This window comes from Gadus morhua, chromosome 17, assembly GCF_902167405.1.
Source record: "Gadus morhua chromosome 17, gadMor3.0, whole genome shotgun sequence".
NCBI lineage: Eukaryota > Metazoa > Chordata > Actinopteri > Gadiformes > Gadidae > Gadus > Gadus morhua.
The window spans coordinates 9,535,292-9,549,908 of record NC_044064.1 but is presented as its reverse complement, the minus strand read 5'-3'; the positions used below and the strand labels follow the sequence as shown (position 1 = coordinate 9,549,908).

The following is a 14,617-nucleotide window of genomic DNA, read 5'->3' as shown; positions in this document are numbered from 1 at the left end:
CATGCGGTCCACCCTCTCCATGTAGGTCAGCCAGTACTGCTGGACCTGAGAACACACACACAGACGTTCACACACCATCCCTGAAACACATTCACGTGGGGACCACGGAGGGGGCCAAGTCATTAGATTCAGCTCCAGACTTACTGCCGGGGTTGGCTAATCCTCTTACAGTCGTCGTCTTGGAGTGCGGGACAAGGGGGAAAATAAATAAAGAAAAGCATGCGATCCTCGATGGCACTGGTGAAGGGGGGGGGGGGGAGATTTATCATTCCGGTTATTTCCGCGGCTCTCTGGATCACACTTGAAGCAGCTGGTGAATGCTTTGCTGCTGCGTCTAATGGCTGATGCTGTACTATTACTCATCTGCACCCCCCCCACCTCCACCCACCCCCACCTCCGCCCACCCCAGCAGCCGCCAGAAAGGAAAAACGTTTGATTGGAGATAACTGTAGATAATTTCTCTTTCTCAAAATAAGATGATGGACTCATTTGCATACACATGGCATCAGTGCCCAAAGAAATATAGATAGAGGAAGGGAGACGGAAAGAGGGACAGGGACTGAAGGGAAAAAAAGGGTTTGCCCGAAAAGTTTTTAGACGACAGATGTTTCCGCAGTTTGAGCTTTTATAAAATATATATATTTTAAGTTACCTCATTTGAATACTTACATCGCCATGCATATATTAATCGTCCTAATAATGACTGCTAGGTTTTTGGGACTAAGCCCATTTCTCACTAGATGTCAATTCACTAGATGTAAAGACATTTGGCAACGGACGTGTTTGCAGCAACGGAACATGACTCAAGACATACGTGACGGCGCTGTAAGCACGGCAGAATGACAAAATAGTATGAGTATGAGCTACATAACCAATGAATGTGCGACTTGACAACGACGTGACAAAGACTCGATATCAATCTATATTTGACCTGACAGGGAGATTACAACAACGTAACCCATGTATGTGACATAATGTCAACATAAACTGTTGCCTAACAGGGGGAAAACGTAACAAAGATATTTTATGGACCTCGGCTCCGGCGCTGCGGAAAGTGTCGTACACGCGTGTCATGATGTCCACGATGTCCTGGTGGGCGGTGCACAGCTTCTGCAGCTGGCTCTGCTGGTGGGCCCGCTGGTCGCTCTCGAACTCCAGGTCCCTGGGGGGCACCACAGCCACAACAGCGTTAGTTTGGAGAACGCTCACAACGCTCACAACGGCGCTCACCGACGGAGGACATGAAAATGGCGTTAAAGAAACTGAAAGGATATACATTGTGTTTTTCCCGGGCTTTTTGTTCATCCCAGCATAATAATAATAATAATAACGTGTTCTTGGTAAAACAGATAAACAGTGTGGCTTGACGTGTTTCGTAGAACGGCCACTTCAAATCACAATATTAGTTTTGCCGTAGAGTTGTGAAACATTTAAATCTGACCTGTTGTTTTTTTGTTCAATTAATATGTGGTGAGTGGTATTCCACTATAAAAAACACATGTATGTGTGTTTTTTCTCATAGGCCATAACACAGCTGTTGAAAAACAAGATTAGGCTTCCCACAAAGAAGTGGCAGTTGAAATAACTGTTGGTGGGAGTTGTGGTGGTTTAGTTTTGAGCTATGTACCTGTACACAGTCCTGCCGTCTAGTCTGACCAGCAAGGTCTCACTGATCTGCCTGCACAGGGCTGATATGGTCAGGTTGGCTGCCTTGTACTCATTCACTATGGTCTGAACCTGTGGGGAGAGAGAGAGAGAGAGAGAGAGAGAGAGAGAGAGAGAGAGAGAGAGAGAGAGGGAGAGAGGGGCAGGAAGTGGACATTAAGCAGGGAGGACAGGAGGAGAGAAAGCAGAGAACCAGGAGAAGAGCAGGAAAATGGAAACGAGTGGAGAGAGAGTTACGAGAAGAAAAAATAAGGAGGGGAGGAGAGGAAGGGAGAGAGGAAAAAGAGAGTAACGTAATGAGGGAAAGGAAGAAGGAAACACATTATGTGGTGACATGAGTACAGCACAGCACCCACGGGTGCATTCTCAGGGTTTGACAGCGCGGTGTCCTCTCTCCCCCGCCAGCCACACACATCTACCTCCTGCTCCCTAGCAGGTTCCCTCCTGTACTCCTATAGCCCTGCTCCTATCTCTCTGTCCTTCCCGCTCCTATATCCGCCTCTCTATCCCCACCAGACTTTCTGCTATGTTCCTGGTTCCCTCTGGTACGGCTATAGCCTCCCTCCTCCCCCTCTGTCCTCTCTCTCAGCCTCCCACCCTCCCTCTCTCTCCACCTCTCCCTCCATCTCTCCCTCCCCCCCTGCTGAATGTGCTGACAGGGAGCATCTCCCCACATCAGACAGGGAGCTCATTACATAGGGATATCATGGCTCTGACATCTCCCAACCTATCAGCTAGCGGCTCACTGCCCACCACTGACTCCCCCACTCCCTCGCCACCTCCATCCCCGCCGCAGCCCTCCTCTCGTCTCCCCCAGCCTGTATTGCGGCAGACGACCCTGACATCAACGGGCCGTCATACATCCAGTACTTTCCAGTTCAATCTGAAGCAGGGAAGAATCCCCATGTCTCCCTCCATCCCAATCTCTCTCTCTCCCCCCTCTCTGTCTCACACACTATCTCTCTCAATCCCAATCTCTCTCTGTTTCTCAGCCTCACACACTGTTCCTCCCCATTCCAATCTCTCTCTCAGTTTCTCTGTCTCACACACTGTCTCTCTCGATCCCAATCTCTCCGTCCCTCCCTCTCTCACTAAGACTATCTCCCTCTCTCTCTCTCTCTATCACTATTGCCACTGCCTAATTCCTATGAAGAGTAATTCCGCTCTCACTCAGAATTCCAGATTCTGAGCTTCAATCTGTGGATTTTCTGGGGCTTTCATGGGGATAAGGCTGCGGCGTGCGGCATAAGCCCCTGGGCTCAAGTTTCTAGGTGCGGGAGGGGACAGGGGCATTGGGTCTGGTGGGTGAGTGTGTGACTGTCCTGAGTCACTTTACATTTCCTTTGCAGATCCATGCTTGTTCTCCTTCCCCAGCTCTGTCCCTCTTTCTCCCTCTGTCCCTCTCTCTCTCTCCCTCCCACCCCCTCTCTCTCTCTATTGGCCTAGCCAGCAGAAAGGTGTTCCTGGCTGGGATGTTGATTTTGGCCTCGGCCCGTCTTCACATGGTCTCCAGACGAGTGTGATTTCGGAGGGCTGAAGGGGTTGAAGGACAGCGAGACTTAGAGTCCATTGGGCAATCCAGGGCAAGCCTTTGGGCTCCAGCTACCCAAGAACATCCCATCCCCGAAGCCTTCCACTGCGTCTGTTGATCCGGGGGAGGTGGGTTATAACCATGTGATGCAGTGGCCACTGTGGATCCATGTGCCTCTGCTTGGAGTCTTTGTTGTCTAGGCTGAGTGTGTGTGTGTGTGTGTGTGTGTGTGTGTGTGTGTGTGTGTGTGTGTGTGTGTGTGTGTGTGTGTGGTGTGTGTGTGTGTGTGTGTGTGCGTGTGTGTGTGTGTGTGTGTGTGTAGCTTCACAGTGTTAAGCACCTGCTGGGCTATATGTGTGTGGGTGGGTGTGTGTTTGTTTGTTTTGACTGTGTTTGGTGTCTGCTAGCCTCTGTGTGAAAGGCCATTACCATAAACTTTGCCATTCTCAAGTATACTGCTCCCAGAGAAGCCGTATTAGTGTAGAACTTACAAAACAAGGCATCTGTGCACACACGCATGCACACACACACACACACACACACACACACACACACACACACACACACACACATATGGAAATACCATCTCTTCTGCCTGCAAAAGCAATCAAAAAAAATGTTAGCTAGCTATTACTTGACAGTGTCTAAAAAAAAAGCATTGGCCTAGCGTCCTTTTTGGGGACAGACTAGCTTTGTGGGGACCGGCGGTGATAGTGTCCCAAAACACTCCATGCATCATGAGGTGGAGGGCAGCCAAGACAGCAGCCAGACGGCCTCCTCCGCGGCCCAGTGCAATTAGCTTCCAGCGGCCACATGGCTACAGGCTCGCAATACACACAAGCTACCCTGGCTGCGGGGTGAAGGAGAGGGCAGGTGCTTGAGTGAGTGGCCCTAACCCTAGATACTTGTTGCATATGATTATGCCCTGTACTTCTGCTACACCCAGACTATTTCCAGTCCGGGACAAAAAAAAAGGGAATCTTAAGATATTGTTAGGAACTACAATAAACATAACCTGCATAACAATAAAACCCTTCACTAGGAGTAAGCGTGAATGTTTGTTGCGTGTGTGTGTGTGTCTGACCTTGGTGACATGCGTGCAGCACTCGGTGATGAAGAGGTTGGAGGTTCCCTTGGTGGACCACAGAAGCTTTGTCAGGCCTGGCTGAATCTTCTTGTCCAGGAAGCGGATCCGCTCCCGGAACACACCCAGCTCCCCTGGAGACAGAGCCTTGATGATCCTGTCACACGCACACGCACACACACACACACACACACACACACACACAGCAGATCAGATCTAAATATTAGTGTGATGTTGTCATTGAGTGAGTATTGTTTCAGTTTAGCATATACATAATCCACAATCCCGCTGTGCATCTGTGCGGTCTTGTGTGTGTATGTGTGTGTGTGTGTGTGTGTGTGTGTGTGTGTGTGTGTGTGTGTGTGTGTGTGTGTGTGTGTGTGTGTGTGTGTGTGTGTGTGTGTGTGTGTATGTGTGTGTGTGTGTGTGTGTGCATATGTTCCTGTTTCATTGTGTGAGGCTCACCGTCCCTGTTGGCTGTGTTTATATACACACCCTTGAACATAAATGTGGTTTGATTTTGTCGGGCTATGAGCATTTGCAGAATGCCTCACTGAACCAGCTCTGTGCTAACTCACTGAAGACGTGAGAGCTTGACATGCATATGTGACACGCACAGAAAAAGATACAAATTTGCACGTACGTATACACAAACTACACACACATGCACATGAATGTACCACGCCCTTACACTCCCTCTGTTTCTCCCTCTATGTGGGGACTGCAGTTGGACTGCAGCAGAGGCGTGTGTGCAGAGTGGTGTGGGGACCGCAGCCTGTGTAAACACAGGCTTACAGTCCTCTGCTGTCTTTCTTATAGCGTCGGCACTATCCTCGTGCCACGTCTGCCCGTGAAACAGGGCTCGTCCGGTGCCCACCAGGACCCCCCGGATGTGTTTAATCGAGATCGGATCGTCGCCTCTTGGAGGACTTTCTCCTGCACGTTGTATTTTTCTTTTTCCTCATTCATATCACGTTGGTATCTCTGAGATCTGTTTATGAGTTGGACTGCAGAGCCTTCCTTGAGTTCATGCAGAAATCTGAGAGGGAAACGACATGAGCCCTGCCTGATACTACTGCAGACTGTATTTACGTTCATGTACGTTGTGTAGAAGTCTTGGTCAATAGACCACAGAAGAACTACTTCATTAAAGGCAATATTTAAGAGAAAGGTCTTTAAACCTTGTCAGCACTTTAAAGCCCAACAGAGACATTGTGAAGATAGTACTAAGAATGCTATGTCTGTTTAATCGCACAGGTTTCACATTCCACCCACGAGTAAGATGGATATAACCATGGGGGCCGTCCTCTAAGTACTGCAGCGGTGCCAAACCCCTATAGGATCAATAACTATCAATCTTTATGCATTCCATCTGCATTTAGCCTGCATTGAGCTGAGACCTTATATCAGGTTTTAATGGGAAAATGTCTGAATCAGACGTAGCACATCATGAATGTCATATCATCATTGAAGCTTGGAAGTCGGTTCCATCTTACCAGGGTTCCCAGAGGATTGTATAAAGAACAGATACTTGGTCTAACAAACGCACAGGTGTTTCACTGCAAACTAGGTCTTTGTATGACTGTAGGTCTCTCTAGGTCTGTGTGTGCGTGACGAATAAACAGAATGATTTGATTTGGTGTGCTTGAGCACTGGTCATTACGGCAAAGTCACTTTCCATCTGCTGTGCTGTAAGTGACAACCCAATCTGATAGGACCCTCCATGTGTTTTGCCTCTGAATGTGAATGTGTTTGTCAATACCTGACTGGGTATGTGTGTATATACTCCTGTTTCTGTATGTGTGTTCATGTGTGTTATTTTTGTGTGTGCATGTGCATATCTGTGTGCATTACGTCATTGTAAGTCTATACCTTGCTGTGAATGTGTTTCTATTTACTGCGTTATTGGGAAAGAGTCCAAGAGAACTGATATGAAGAGAAGAGCAGAGAAAAAGAGATAAGGAAAACAATGAAGCCAGGTGAGCACCATCTCTGTGTATGGCTGTGTGTTTGTGTGTTATGTGATGGGCGCATGCATTGAGTGACATGTGGCTCAGGCGGTAGGGCTACTTGGCTGGTAACCGGAAGGTTACTAGTTCGATCCCCCGCTCCTCCTAGCTGAGGTTCGAGGAGTCCCTGGGTGAGACATCTCACCCTGACGCATTGCATGGTTGTTTCCGCCGTCGGTGTGTGAATGTTTGCACGAATCGGTGAATGTGAGGCAACATTGTGAAGCCCTTTGAGTGGCCACTGGTTAGAAAAGCGTGATACAAATGAATTCCATTTGAGCGTGTGCACATGCACACACACACACCTGTTGTAGTCGCTGACCAGCCGGAGAACACTCTCGCGCAGGGTGCGAAGCTCCTCGCGCCGCTGGTACACCTCCAGCACGTAGTGGGGGATCTCCATGCGGAGACTCTCCCAGTACTGGATCTCACTGAACATCTTCAGCAGGCCCCTACACAGGGGAACACACACACACACAATCAGATCACAGCCACGCATTACACAGAAGCACACACACACACACACACACACACACACACACACATGCATGAAGCATTTACCTATCGCACACGCCAAGTGAGACGCACATATACACAAACAGACACGCACAAACCCAGTCAATCCGGCGCAAAACTCACACACCCACACACACACAGCGCGCAGTGAGGGATGAGGACTGTGTGTGTTTAGTCTCCGAGCTCTTGGACTGTATAACGGCATGCGTCTCTGTCAGCCAGAGAGTCTTTATCCGTCTGCCTTGCAGCCTGTGAGCGGTTAAATATGTGACCTGTGAAATATGTGGGAATGAGACGGCGTGTGTGCTCAATAAGCCGTTCTGTGTGCGTGTGTATGTGTTTTGATTGTGTGTGCGCGTGTGTTTGTGTGTATGTGAGCGTGCATAAGTTTACGTGAATCTCTGTGTCTGATAGAATTACAAGGGTACAACCTTACAACTGTCTTGTGGAGTGTAAACTAAAGCTCATCCAAGCTATACACGGTGCATCTGTAGGTCAAGTGTGTGTATTAAAGTGCAGGCCTGTGTGTGTACGTCTGTATTTTCTAAGTGCAAGTGTATATGTTAGTATCTCTGTGAGTTATAAGATTGTGTGCCTAAGGCAATTTGAATCGAAAACCATGCTATGCTTATATGGCAGGTCTGTCTATGTGTTTCAGTATTAGTAGGTCAACTCAGATCGGGATGGTGGTCTTGTAACAAGAAGGAGGATAGATAGATCCCCGGCTCCTCCTAGCTGAGTCTCGAGGTGACCCATGGTTGACTCCGCCATCGGTGTGAATGTGTGTTTAAACCGTTGGAAATCGCTTTGGATAAAAGCGTAAGCTAAATGCACTTAATGTAAACGCGTGTACGTATGTGTTTGAGAGTGTTGGAGCGTCCATGAACTCTTGATCGTTTGGCCACCACCACCATGGGAGGGGGACCCACTTGTCGAAGTTGATGTCCAGCATGGTGTTGTCCTGGCGGCAGCGCAGCATGAGGGGCTGCTCTAGCCTCTGGATGCTCTGGCGGTCCACTCCCTGGCTCCAGTCGCTGTAGGTCTTGCGCAGCAGTTCATCCAGGGTCTGCACCAGCTGCCCGTGAGCCAGGCACACCTCCTCGCCACTGCCTGTCTGGCCCACAAAGTGGGCACCCTCCACCAACTGGTTGAAGGGTGGGGGGTTGGAGGAGATGTGAAAGGAGGAGGAAGAGGACGAGGAAGAAGACTTAGGATGGTAATAGGTGCAGGGCTTTAAAGCAAGATGATTTTAATATTAATCATTATTATGAATCATTACCATACATTGGAGTTGTTTCTGTTTAAAAAAAAAAAAATTGTGTGTACTAAACACAACGAACATAGTGTTATTGTACCTGCTTCTTACTGCACTGAACCTATATTGAAAATATACATTTAAAATAGAAATCTGATGGACATTGAAAATATAAAATATTGCAAAATGACATACAGACACACAGACAAGTATTGAATGCGCTGTCTACATCCACTGTGGAAATATGTGTGCTTCAAAAGCCCACAACTAGACATAACAAGAGTCTTCTGTCTAAGTAATCTATACTTGATCCTTCCTCATTTCAATTTTTTCCCATCACCTCATCAGCAAATAGTGCGATAACTCCAATATTATTGTATTGGGTTCCTTATTGCTTATCATCATGATAGCACCATTGATTACATAATTATTATGAAGTACTAAGCGCTGTCATTTAATAAATGCAGTTTTTTATCTGCATCGTATCATCTGCATTTTATAATTATGTTGAGCGATAGTACGTTTGTCGATATTATCTTTTCTTCTATACATATATTTAGCTCTTTGCTGCTCATCGTTATGAGGCCGTTAGAGGTGTCAGTGAAATGATGCCACATCATCCAGCCTCTACTAGCGAGACCACAACAGACAGTAAACACTTAAGGATACAAAACTGTTTACTGTGGACGCAATAACCGGGAGGGGGATGGCTCATGGTTTTCGCTGCTTTGTTCCAGAGAAAAACAGTATGTCTATGTGGCTCTTGTTGGATCACAAACAACACACTCCCCTCAATGCCATCTAAAAACACTCAGCCCACGTGTGGTCAGCTCAAACGGACACGCAGAGAGAGAGAGCCCTACCGCTGGTCATATTCGATACAAAAACGTTTATTTTTATGTTTCTAGTGGTGGAGGATGTGTTTTTATCGACACACGATCGGCGACGTGGGCCGGAAGGATAGCACGGTGGCATGTGTTAAACGTACAGCATACTGTATGTACTTTTGTATCGGGCTCACACTAGAGTATGTTTATCATTGTGTTCCAGTCACACAAGGCTAATCCCATATTCAAGGGTGGAATGGGAACAAAATGGAGGGCAGCACCATCATATCTGTGTACAATTAGAGCCCCCCCCGCTGTGTGTCATTTTGCTCTTTGTGTATCCGGATGGAGATAACAATGTTAGACAGGGAGCGAGCCCTCTACTTTTGCCTGCTTGTGTGTGAGTTGATGCATGTTTGTCCGCACGTTTGTGTGTTTCTTTGTGCCTTAGTGTGGGTGTGTGTGAAGGTGAATCTGAATGTTGTGTGTTTGTATGTAACTTCGTATGCGTATGTGCGTGGCATGTATGTGTGTTTATGTGGAAGTGTGTGTGTGCATGGATATTTGTGTGTTTGTGTATGCATGTGTGCGTGTTGGCATATGTGTGGGTATGCAAGTATGAGTGTGTTAGTCTGTTTGTGTTTGCATGTGTAATTGTGTGTTACTGCTTGTGTGAAGGCATATAAGCGTGTGTAAGCAGAAACAAACTGTGTGTGTATGTGTTTGTGTGTGTGTGTGTGGTGTGCATGTTAGCGTTTGTTAGTGTCTGAGTTTGTGTGTGTGTGTGTGTGTGTGTGTGTGTGTGTGTGTGTGTGTGTGTGTGTGTGTGTGTGTGTGTGTAAGCCTGTGTTAGCATGTGTGTGTGCGTGAGGGTATATGTGTGTGGGTGTGTTTGTGTGTGTGTGTGCATGTACGTATTTGTTAGCGTGTGTGAGTGCATGTGTGTGGGCATGTACGTGTTTGTTAGTGTGTGTGTGTGTGTGTGTGTGTGTGTGTGTGTGTGTGTGTGTGTGTGTGTGTCTGTGTGTGTGTGTGTGTGTGTGTGTGTGTGTGTGTGTGTGTGTGTGTGTGTGTATGTGTGTGTGTGTGTTAGAATGGCCTAGGCAGCAAGCAGCAGCAGCTGTGTTTAATAGTGACCTAGCCACCAAGGCCATTGTTGGACCTCCGCCACACCAACAGCACTCTGCTGGAGGGTGTGTGTGTCTGTTGTTTGTTAAGAATATGTGTGTGTGTCTGCGTTCTGTTTGTCACGTGTCTGCATGGTGTTCGTTACGTGAGACAGTGTGTCTGTTTTGTGTTTGTTACATGTGTGTGTGTGTGTGTGTGTGTGTGTGTGTGTGTGTGTGTGTGTGTGTGTGTGTGTGTGTGTGTGTGTGTGTGTGTGTGTGTTTGTGCATGTGTATGTGTGTATTTTCGTGCATGTGTTGTTACGTAAGTGTGTGTCTTTTGTATCTGGTGTGTGAGGGTCACATCGTGGTCGGAGGAGGGTGATGGTGAGCTTGGACGGACTGTCAGGGCCTCCATACAGTTCATAACCGACCGAAGGCTTGTCCAACTCGAGCATGCCTTTTACCACGAAGACCGAGAGACACAGACACGGAGAACGAGAGAGAAAGAGCGAGAGAGAGCGAGAGAGGCCAGCCTGTCCCTTAGACAACCCCTTGGTCCACTGCAGACCGCCAGCATTCCAGTGTGTACAACTACTAGTGGGGCTCTGAACCACATCACATGGTGCTCCTCTCTGTTTAGATTTCTCTACCCCCCACTTCCTGTATCTAATCAGGGCGGCTCTGGTATTCCGCTCTGCAGCTGAGAGTTCATGTTCCTGAGGGTAGTGCTGCCTGTCTGTTGGTCCATCTGTCTGTGGCCTCCCTCTATGTGTGTGTGAATGTACCACTCCACTCTGTTTGTCGGTTTTACTCGGCTCTGCCGGTGGACCATGCAACCACCTGAGCTCCCATTGTTTTCTGCATGTGTGTAGTATGAGAACAAGAAAGACAGGGAAACAAAGTGTGCTTTACCCCTGACGTGTTTTTCAGAAGGGGTTGCTGAGGGGTTGAAGTTTGGATTGTGGTGCACGTCCTCCTTGTTGATTCGTTACAGTCTTGATTTGATTTTAAATAGTGGGTTCCTTAGATAAAAACTGTTCTTATTCTAGCCCCGCAACCAATGGCAGATGTTCCAGAAAATAATAATAAGTCTGCTTCGCTGTGGCTAGTTTGGAATGAAAAAACAAACAATAACCAATAAAATACAATCAAATCTATTGATGGTTCTGACTGCAGCTACTGAACCCCTCCCATTGCCCACTCTGGCCAACTGTCCGCTGAGAGGTACTGGCTACTTTTGTCAGTCTGCTCCAGCTCCATATCCGACCCTATCCCAGGCCCCCCTCAGACCCGTTCACGGGCTCACCTCCATGGTGCTCTGGATGCGGCGGCGGAGGCAGTGCGCCCAGTGAGCTTGGCCGGCCTTCTGGGGGACATGACTCGCCACCTGGCAGGTCTTCTTGCTCAGGTCGTTTTTGACCAGTTGGAGCTCCTTGTTGATCAGGTCGTACAGCTTCACTGTCATCCTGTCCAAGGTGTGCTTGATGGCCTGCAATGCCAGGGGGAGGACAGGTGAGTGGGATGGACAGGTGAAGTGGACAGGTGTGGTGAGATGGACATGTGAGTTCAGAAAAACAGGAGAGATGGACAGATGTAGTGCGTGGTCAGGGGAGAGGTGATTGACAAGCGGGGTGAATCAAAAGGAGAGGTGACAAAAATAAGTGAAATCAACAGGTGAGGCGGGATGGACAGGGTAGGTGAGATGGACAGGTGAGCTGAAGAACAGATGGGAATGACTGATGGGGGGGAAGGACATAAAAGAGGGGAACTCAGTAAAAACTAGGAGGGACTAAAGTGACACTGAGGGAACACACGAGGACAGAATGATGAACTGATGAAGGACAGAGAGGGGAAACAAAGGGGGGCCATGGTGGGTGGGAGGCTTCTGCAACGGCCGCGACATGGAACATCTTGCTCATGTGTGTGCGGCTGAGTTTCATCCAAGTGGTGTGTGCACGGCCGGCAGCAAGCTGTATACACACGGACCGGGAGGGCTGAGGCAGCAGGCGAGCGAGGGGGCCGGGGGGGAAATGTGTTTGGTCTCGGGGGGGAGGCTCAGGAACCAGCCGAGGATGGATAATCTACACATGGAGCCTATTGTGGGAAAAGGAGCCATCGCTCTGTGTGTATTAAAAGCTACAGTACCGGCAGTTCTCCACGGTCCATTTAAGGAGTGTGGGGGGGGGGTACTATAAAGACTATGGAGTCCCTATTGACTGTCCATTTCAACTATTGAAGTGTTTACAAATGGACCGGGTCGTGAAGACGTCATGCATGCTTGTGTTGGAGGGGTTTAAACATACTGTTGACGTATTGGTGGGAAGGGAGAAGACGACAGGAGGCTTGTGATGTGTATAGTTGTGTGTAATAAATACCCTAGATAGAGTGGGTTGGTTTCATTGTGTGTGTGTGTGTGTGTGTGTGTGTGTGTGTGTGTGTGTGTGTGTGTGTGTGTGTGTGTGTGTGTGTGTGTGTGTGTGTGTGTGTGTGTTTGTGTTTGTGTGTGTGTGTGTGCGCTTGTCTGTACGGAGTAAGGACCTCTCGTGCAGACAGGTGCCCGAAGACGTCCAACAGTTGGACTCCTTCCCTCACTGTGTTGACCGTCTCGAAGGCACCGCTGATGACGTTCTGCATCATCACCTCCAGCTGCTTTATGGACGTACGGAACCTATAGATATACATACAGAGCACAGAAACACACACGCACACATACACAAAGACACACTTCAATGAACACGTTAACACACACAATCCCGGGACACAGACACAAACCGCACACAAACAAACAAAAAAAACACCCAAACACACGCGCGAACACACAGCCACCGAAAAAAAACAGATAATGATGATTAGCGGAATATAGGAAGTGATTAAATGGATCAAAAGCACACATCTAGGAAAACTGCTGACACACTACACTTACAGACACACACTCCCCCTTGATATAGCTCTCTCTCTCTCTCACCCACACACACACACACACACAAGTGCACATACATGCCTGCTTCAGAATACGGGGACGAGGGGCGTATTGATTTGACTAATTTCAATGTGCTGAGTCGCTATGAAACACCTGCCCCATCACGCCGGCGCAGCTGTTTATCTTGGCAACAACATAGCACCCCTGCGACCCCTGCCGCGACCCCAATCCATCATTCACATCAAAGACACACTTTTACCCCCATTTCTTACCCCCGCCACCCCCCCCCCCCTTGAGTGAATTGAGGGGGCCGGATCAGTTGGTGGGTGAGATGAACCAATGGGGGGACTAATCACGTGTGTGTGTGTGCTTATGTTTGTGTGTTCACCCACACGCGCACACCCATGCGTCACATGGTCAAGTCGCCAATCTCTGATGATTCAGATGAGTGGCAAGATGGCCGGCTGCCAGTGGAGTGCTGAATGACAATCTAGGGACAGAGTGCTTGGCGGTCTATGGGGACCCTGGCGTGTCCCGATACTTAGTGAGCGATATACAAGCACACACACACAGACACACACACAAGCACACACACACAAATACACACAGACATACATGCATAAACGCATGGCAATGATAGGTCGTTTATCAAAAAGACACATACTAAGTGTGCATTTAACGTCAAATGGAAAGGAGCGGCTCATCTGCGGCGGTTGTCTAGACAGACCGGTAATCTGATACATTACAACAAGCCTTCGCCGAAACGTGCAGTCATTTCAGAGAAAAAGCCCTTCCCCCTCCTCCCATGTTCTCCATTATCCGTGTCGCGAGCAGGAGGAGGCGGTATAGGATGGCTACGCTGTCATTTTGAAGGCAAGACAAGTTTGGTTTAAACTGTGGCACACGTTCAAGCAAGGGGAAATAGATGGACGGACAGATGCACACAGACAGACAGACACACACACACACTCACACACACAAGCACACATACAAACACACACACATTCTTCAGGGACTTCAGTCCCAAGGTAGCTTTCTTTGCCATCCCAACATAGAAGAAATTGAACTTATTGGCGGGCCAGGTAAAAGTTGTTATGGGGAATATGTGTGTCCCCCATGTGTTTTCTGGAGATGCTCCAGACATTGTTATGACCCAAAGTGGGTCAGCTGTCTAGGATCCAGCAGCAGCAGCAGCAGCTTTTCCACCCCAGAGATCTTACTGTTGAAATACAAGATAACTGAAACAATACGGCCCCACACGGACAATTGCAGAGAACCGGGTAGTTTGCCGACAAACTAAGAAAACTATAAAAAAAAAAGACATCATAAACTGCTGTACGATTAGCAGACAAAATAATAAGATTTGAAGTGATGAAAAGCTCTTAACTTACCGGTATATAGACATATACAGTATATCCTGGGATAAATACAGATATATAATATAGGTGGATATATATATATTTTTTTATGGATATAATAGATGATCATATAAATAACTGTTTCCCAGTGGCTGAAACAGAAAGTTGAAGCTGTAGGCATAGTATATTAGTATATTGTATATATGGCACAACATTAGTATAGTTTTAGCCTAATTAGTACTGCCTTTTCAAATTACCTCTGTTTATACAGACAGGCACAACTTTTGTGGAAATGATTGTGCATTATTATACATACGCTATATTAGGATTGCCAAGCGTTATA

General features: G+C 47.8%; 1 protein-coding gene across 1 annotated transcript in view; it reads right to left on the bottom strand.

Moving 5' to 3' along the window:
* Nucleotides 1-14,617, bottom strand: part of dnah2 (dynein, axonemal, heavy chain 2) — a 186,475-nt gene that overhangs the window by 143,382 nt on the left and 28,476 nt on the right. Inside the window, exons 7-14 of the mRNA XM_030338322.1 lie at nt 12,535-12,664; nt 11,303-11,485; nt 7,735-7,949; nt 6,595-6,741; nt 4,281-4,437; nt 1,628-1,737; nt 1,033-1,162; nt 1-45 (exon numbers count right to left, since the gene is read on the bottom strand). The exon at nt 1-45 is cut by the window's left edge and continues 144 nt beyond it. Of these exons, the coding sequence (XP_030194182.1) occupies nt 1-45; nt 1,033-1,162; nt 1,628-1,737; nt 4,281-4,437; nt 6,595-6,741; nt 7,735-7,949; nt 11,303-11,485; nt 12,535-12,664 (1,117 nt within the window). The remainder of the gene's footprint in view (nt 46-1,032; nt 1,163-1,627; nt 1,738-4,280; nt 4,438-6,594; nt 6,742-7,734; nt 7,950-11,302; nt 11,486-12,534; nt 12,665-14,617) is intronic.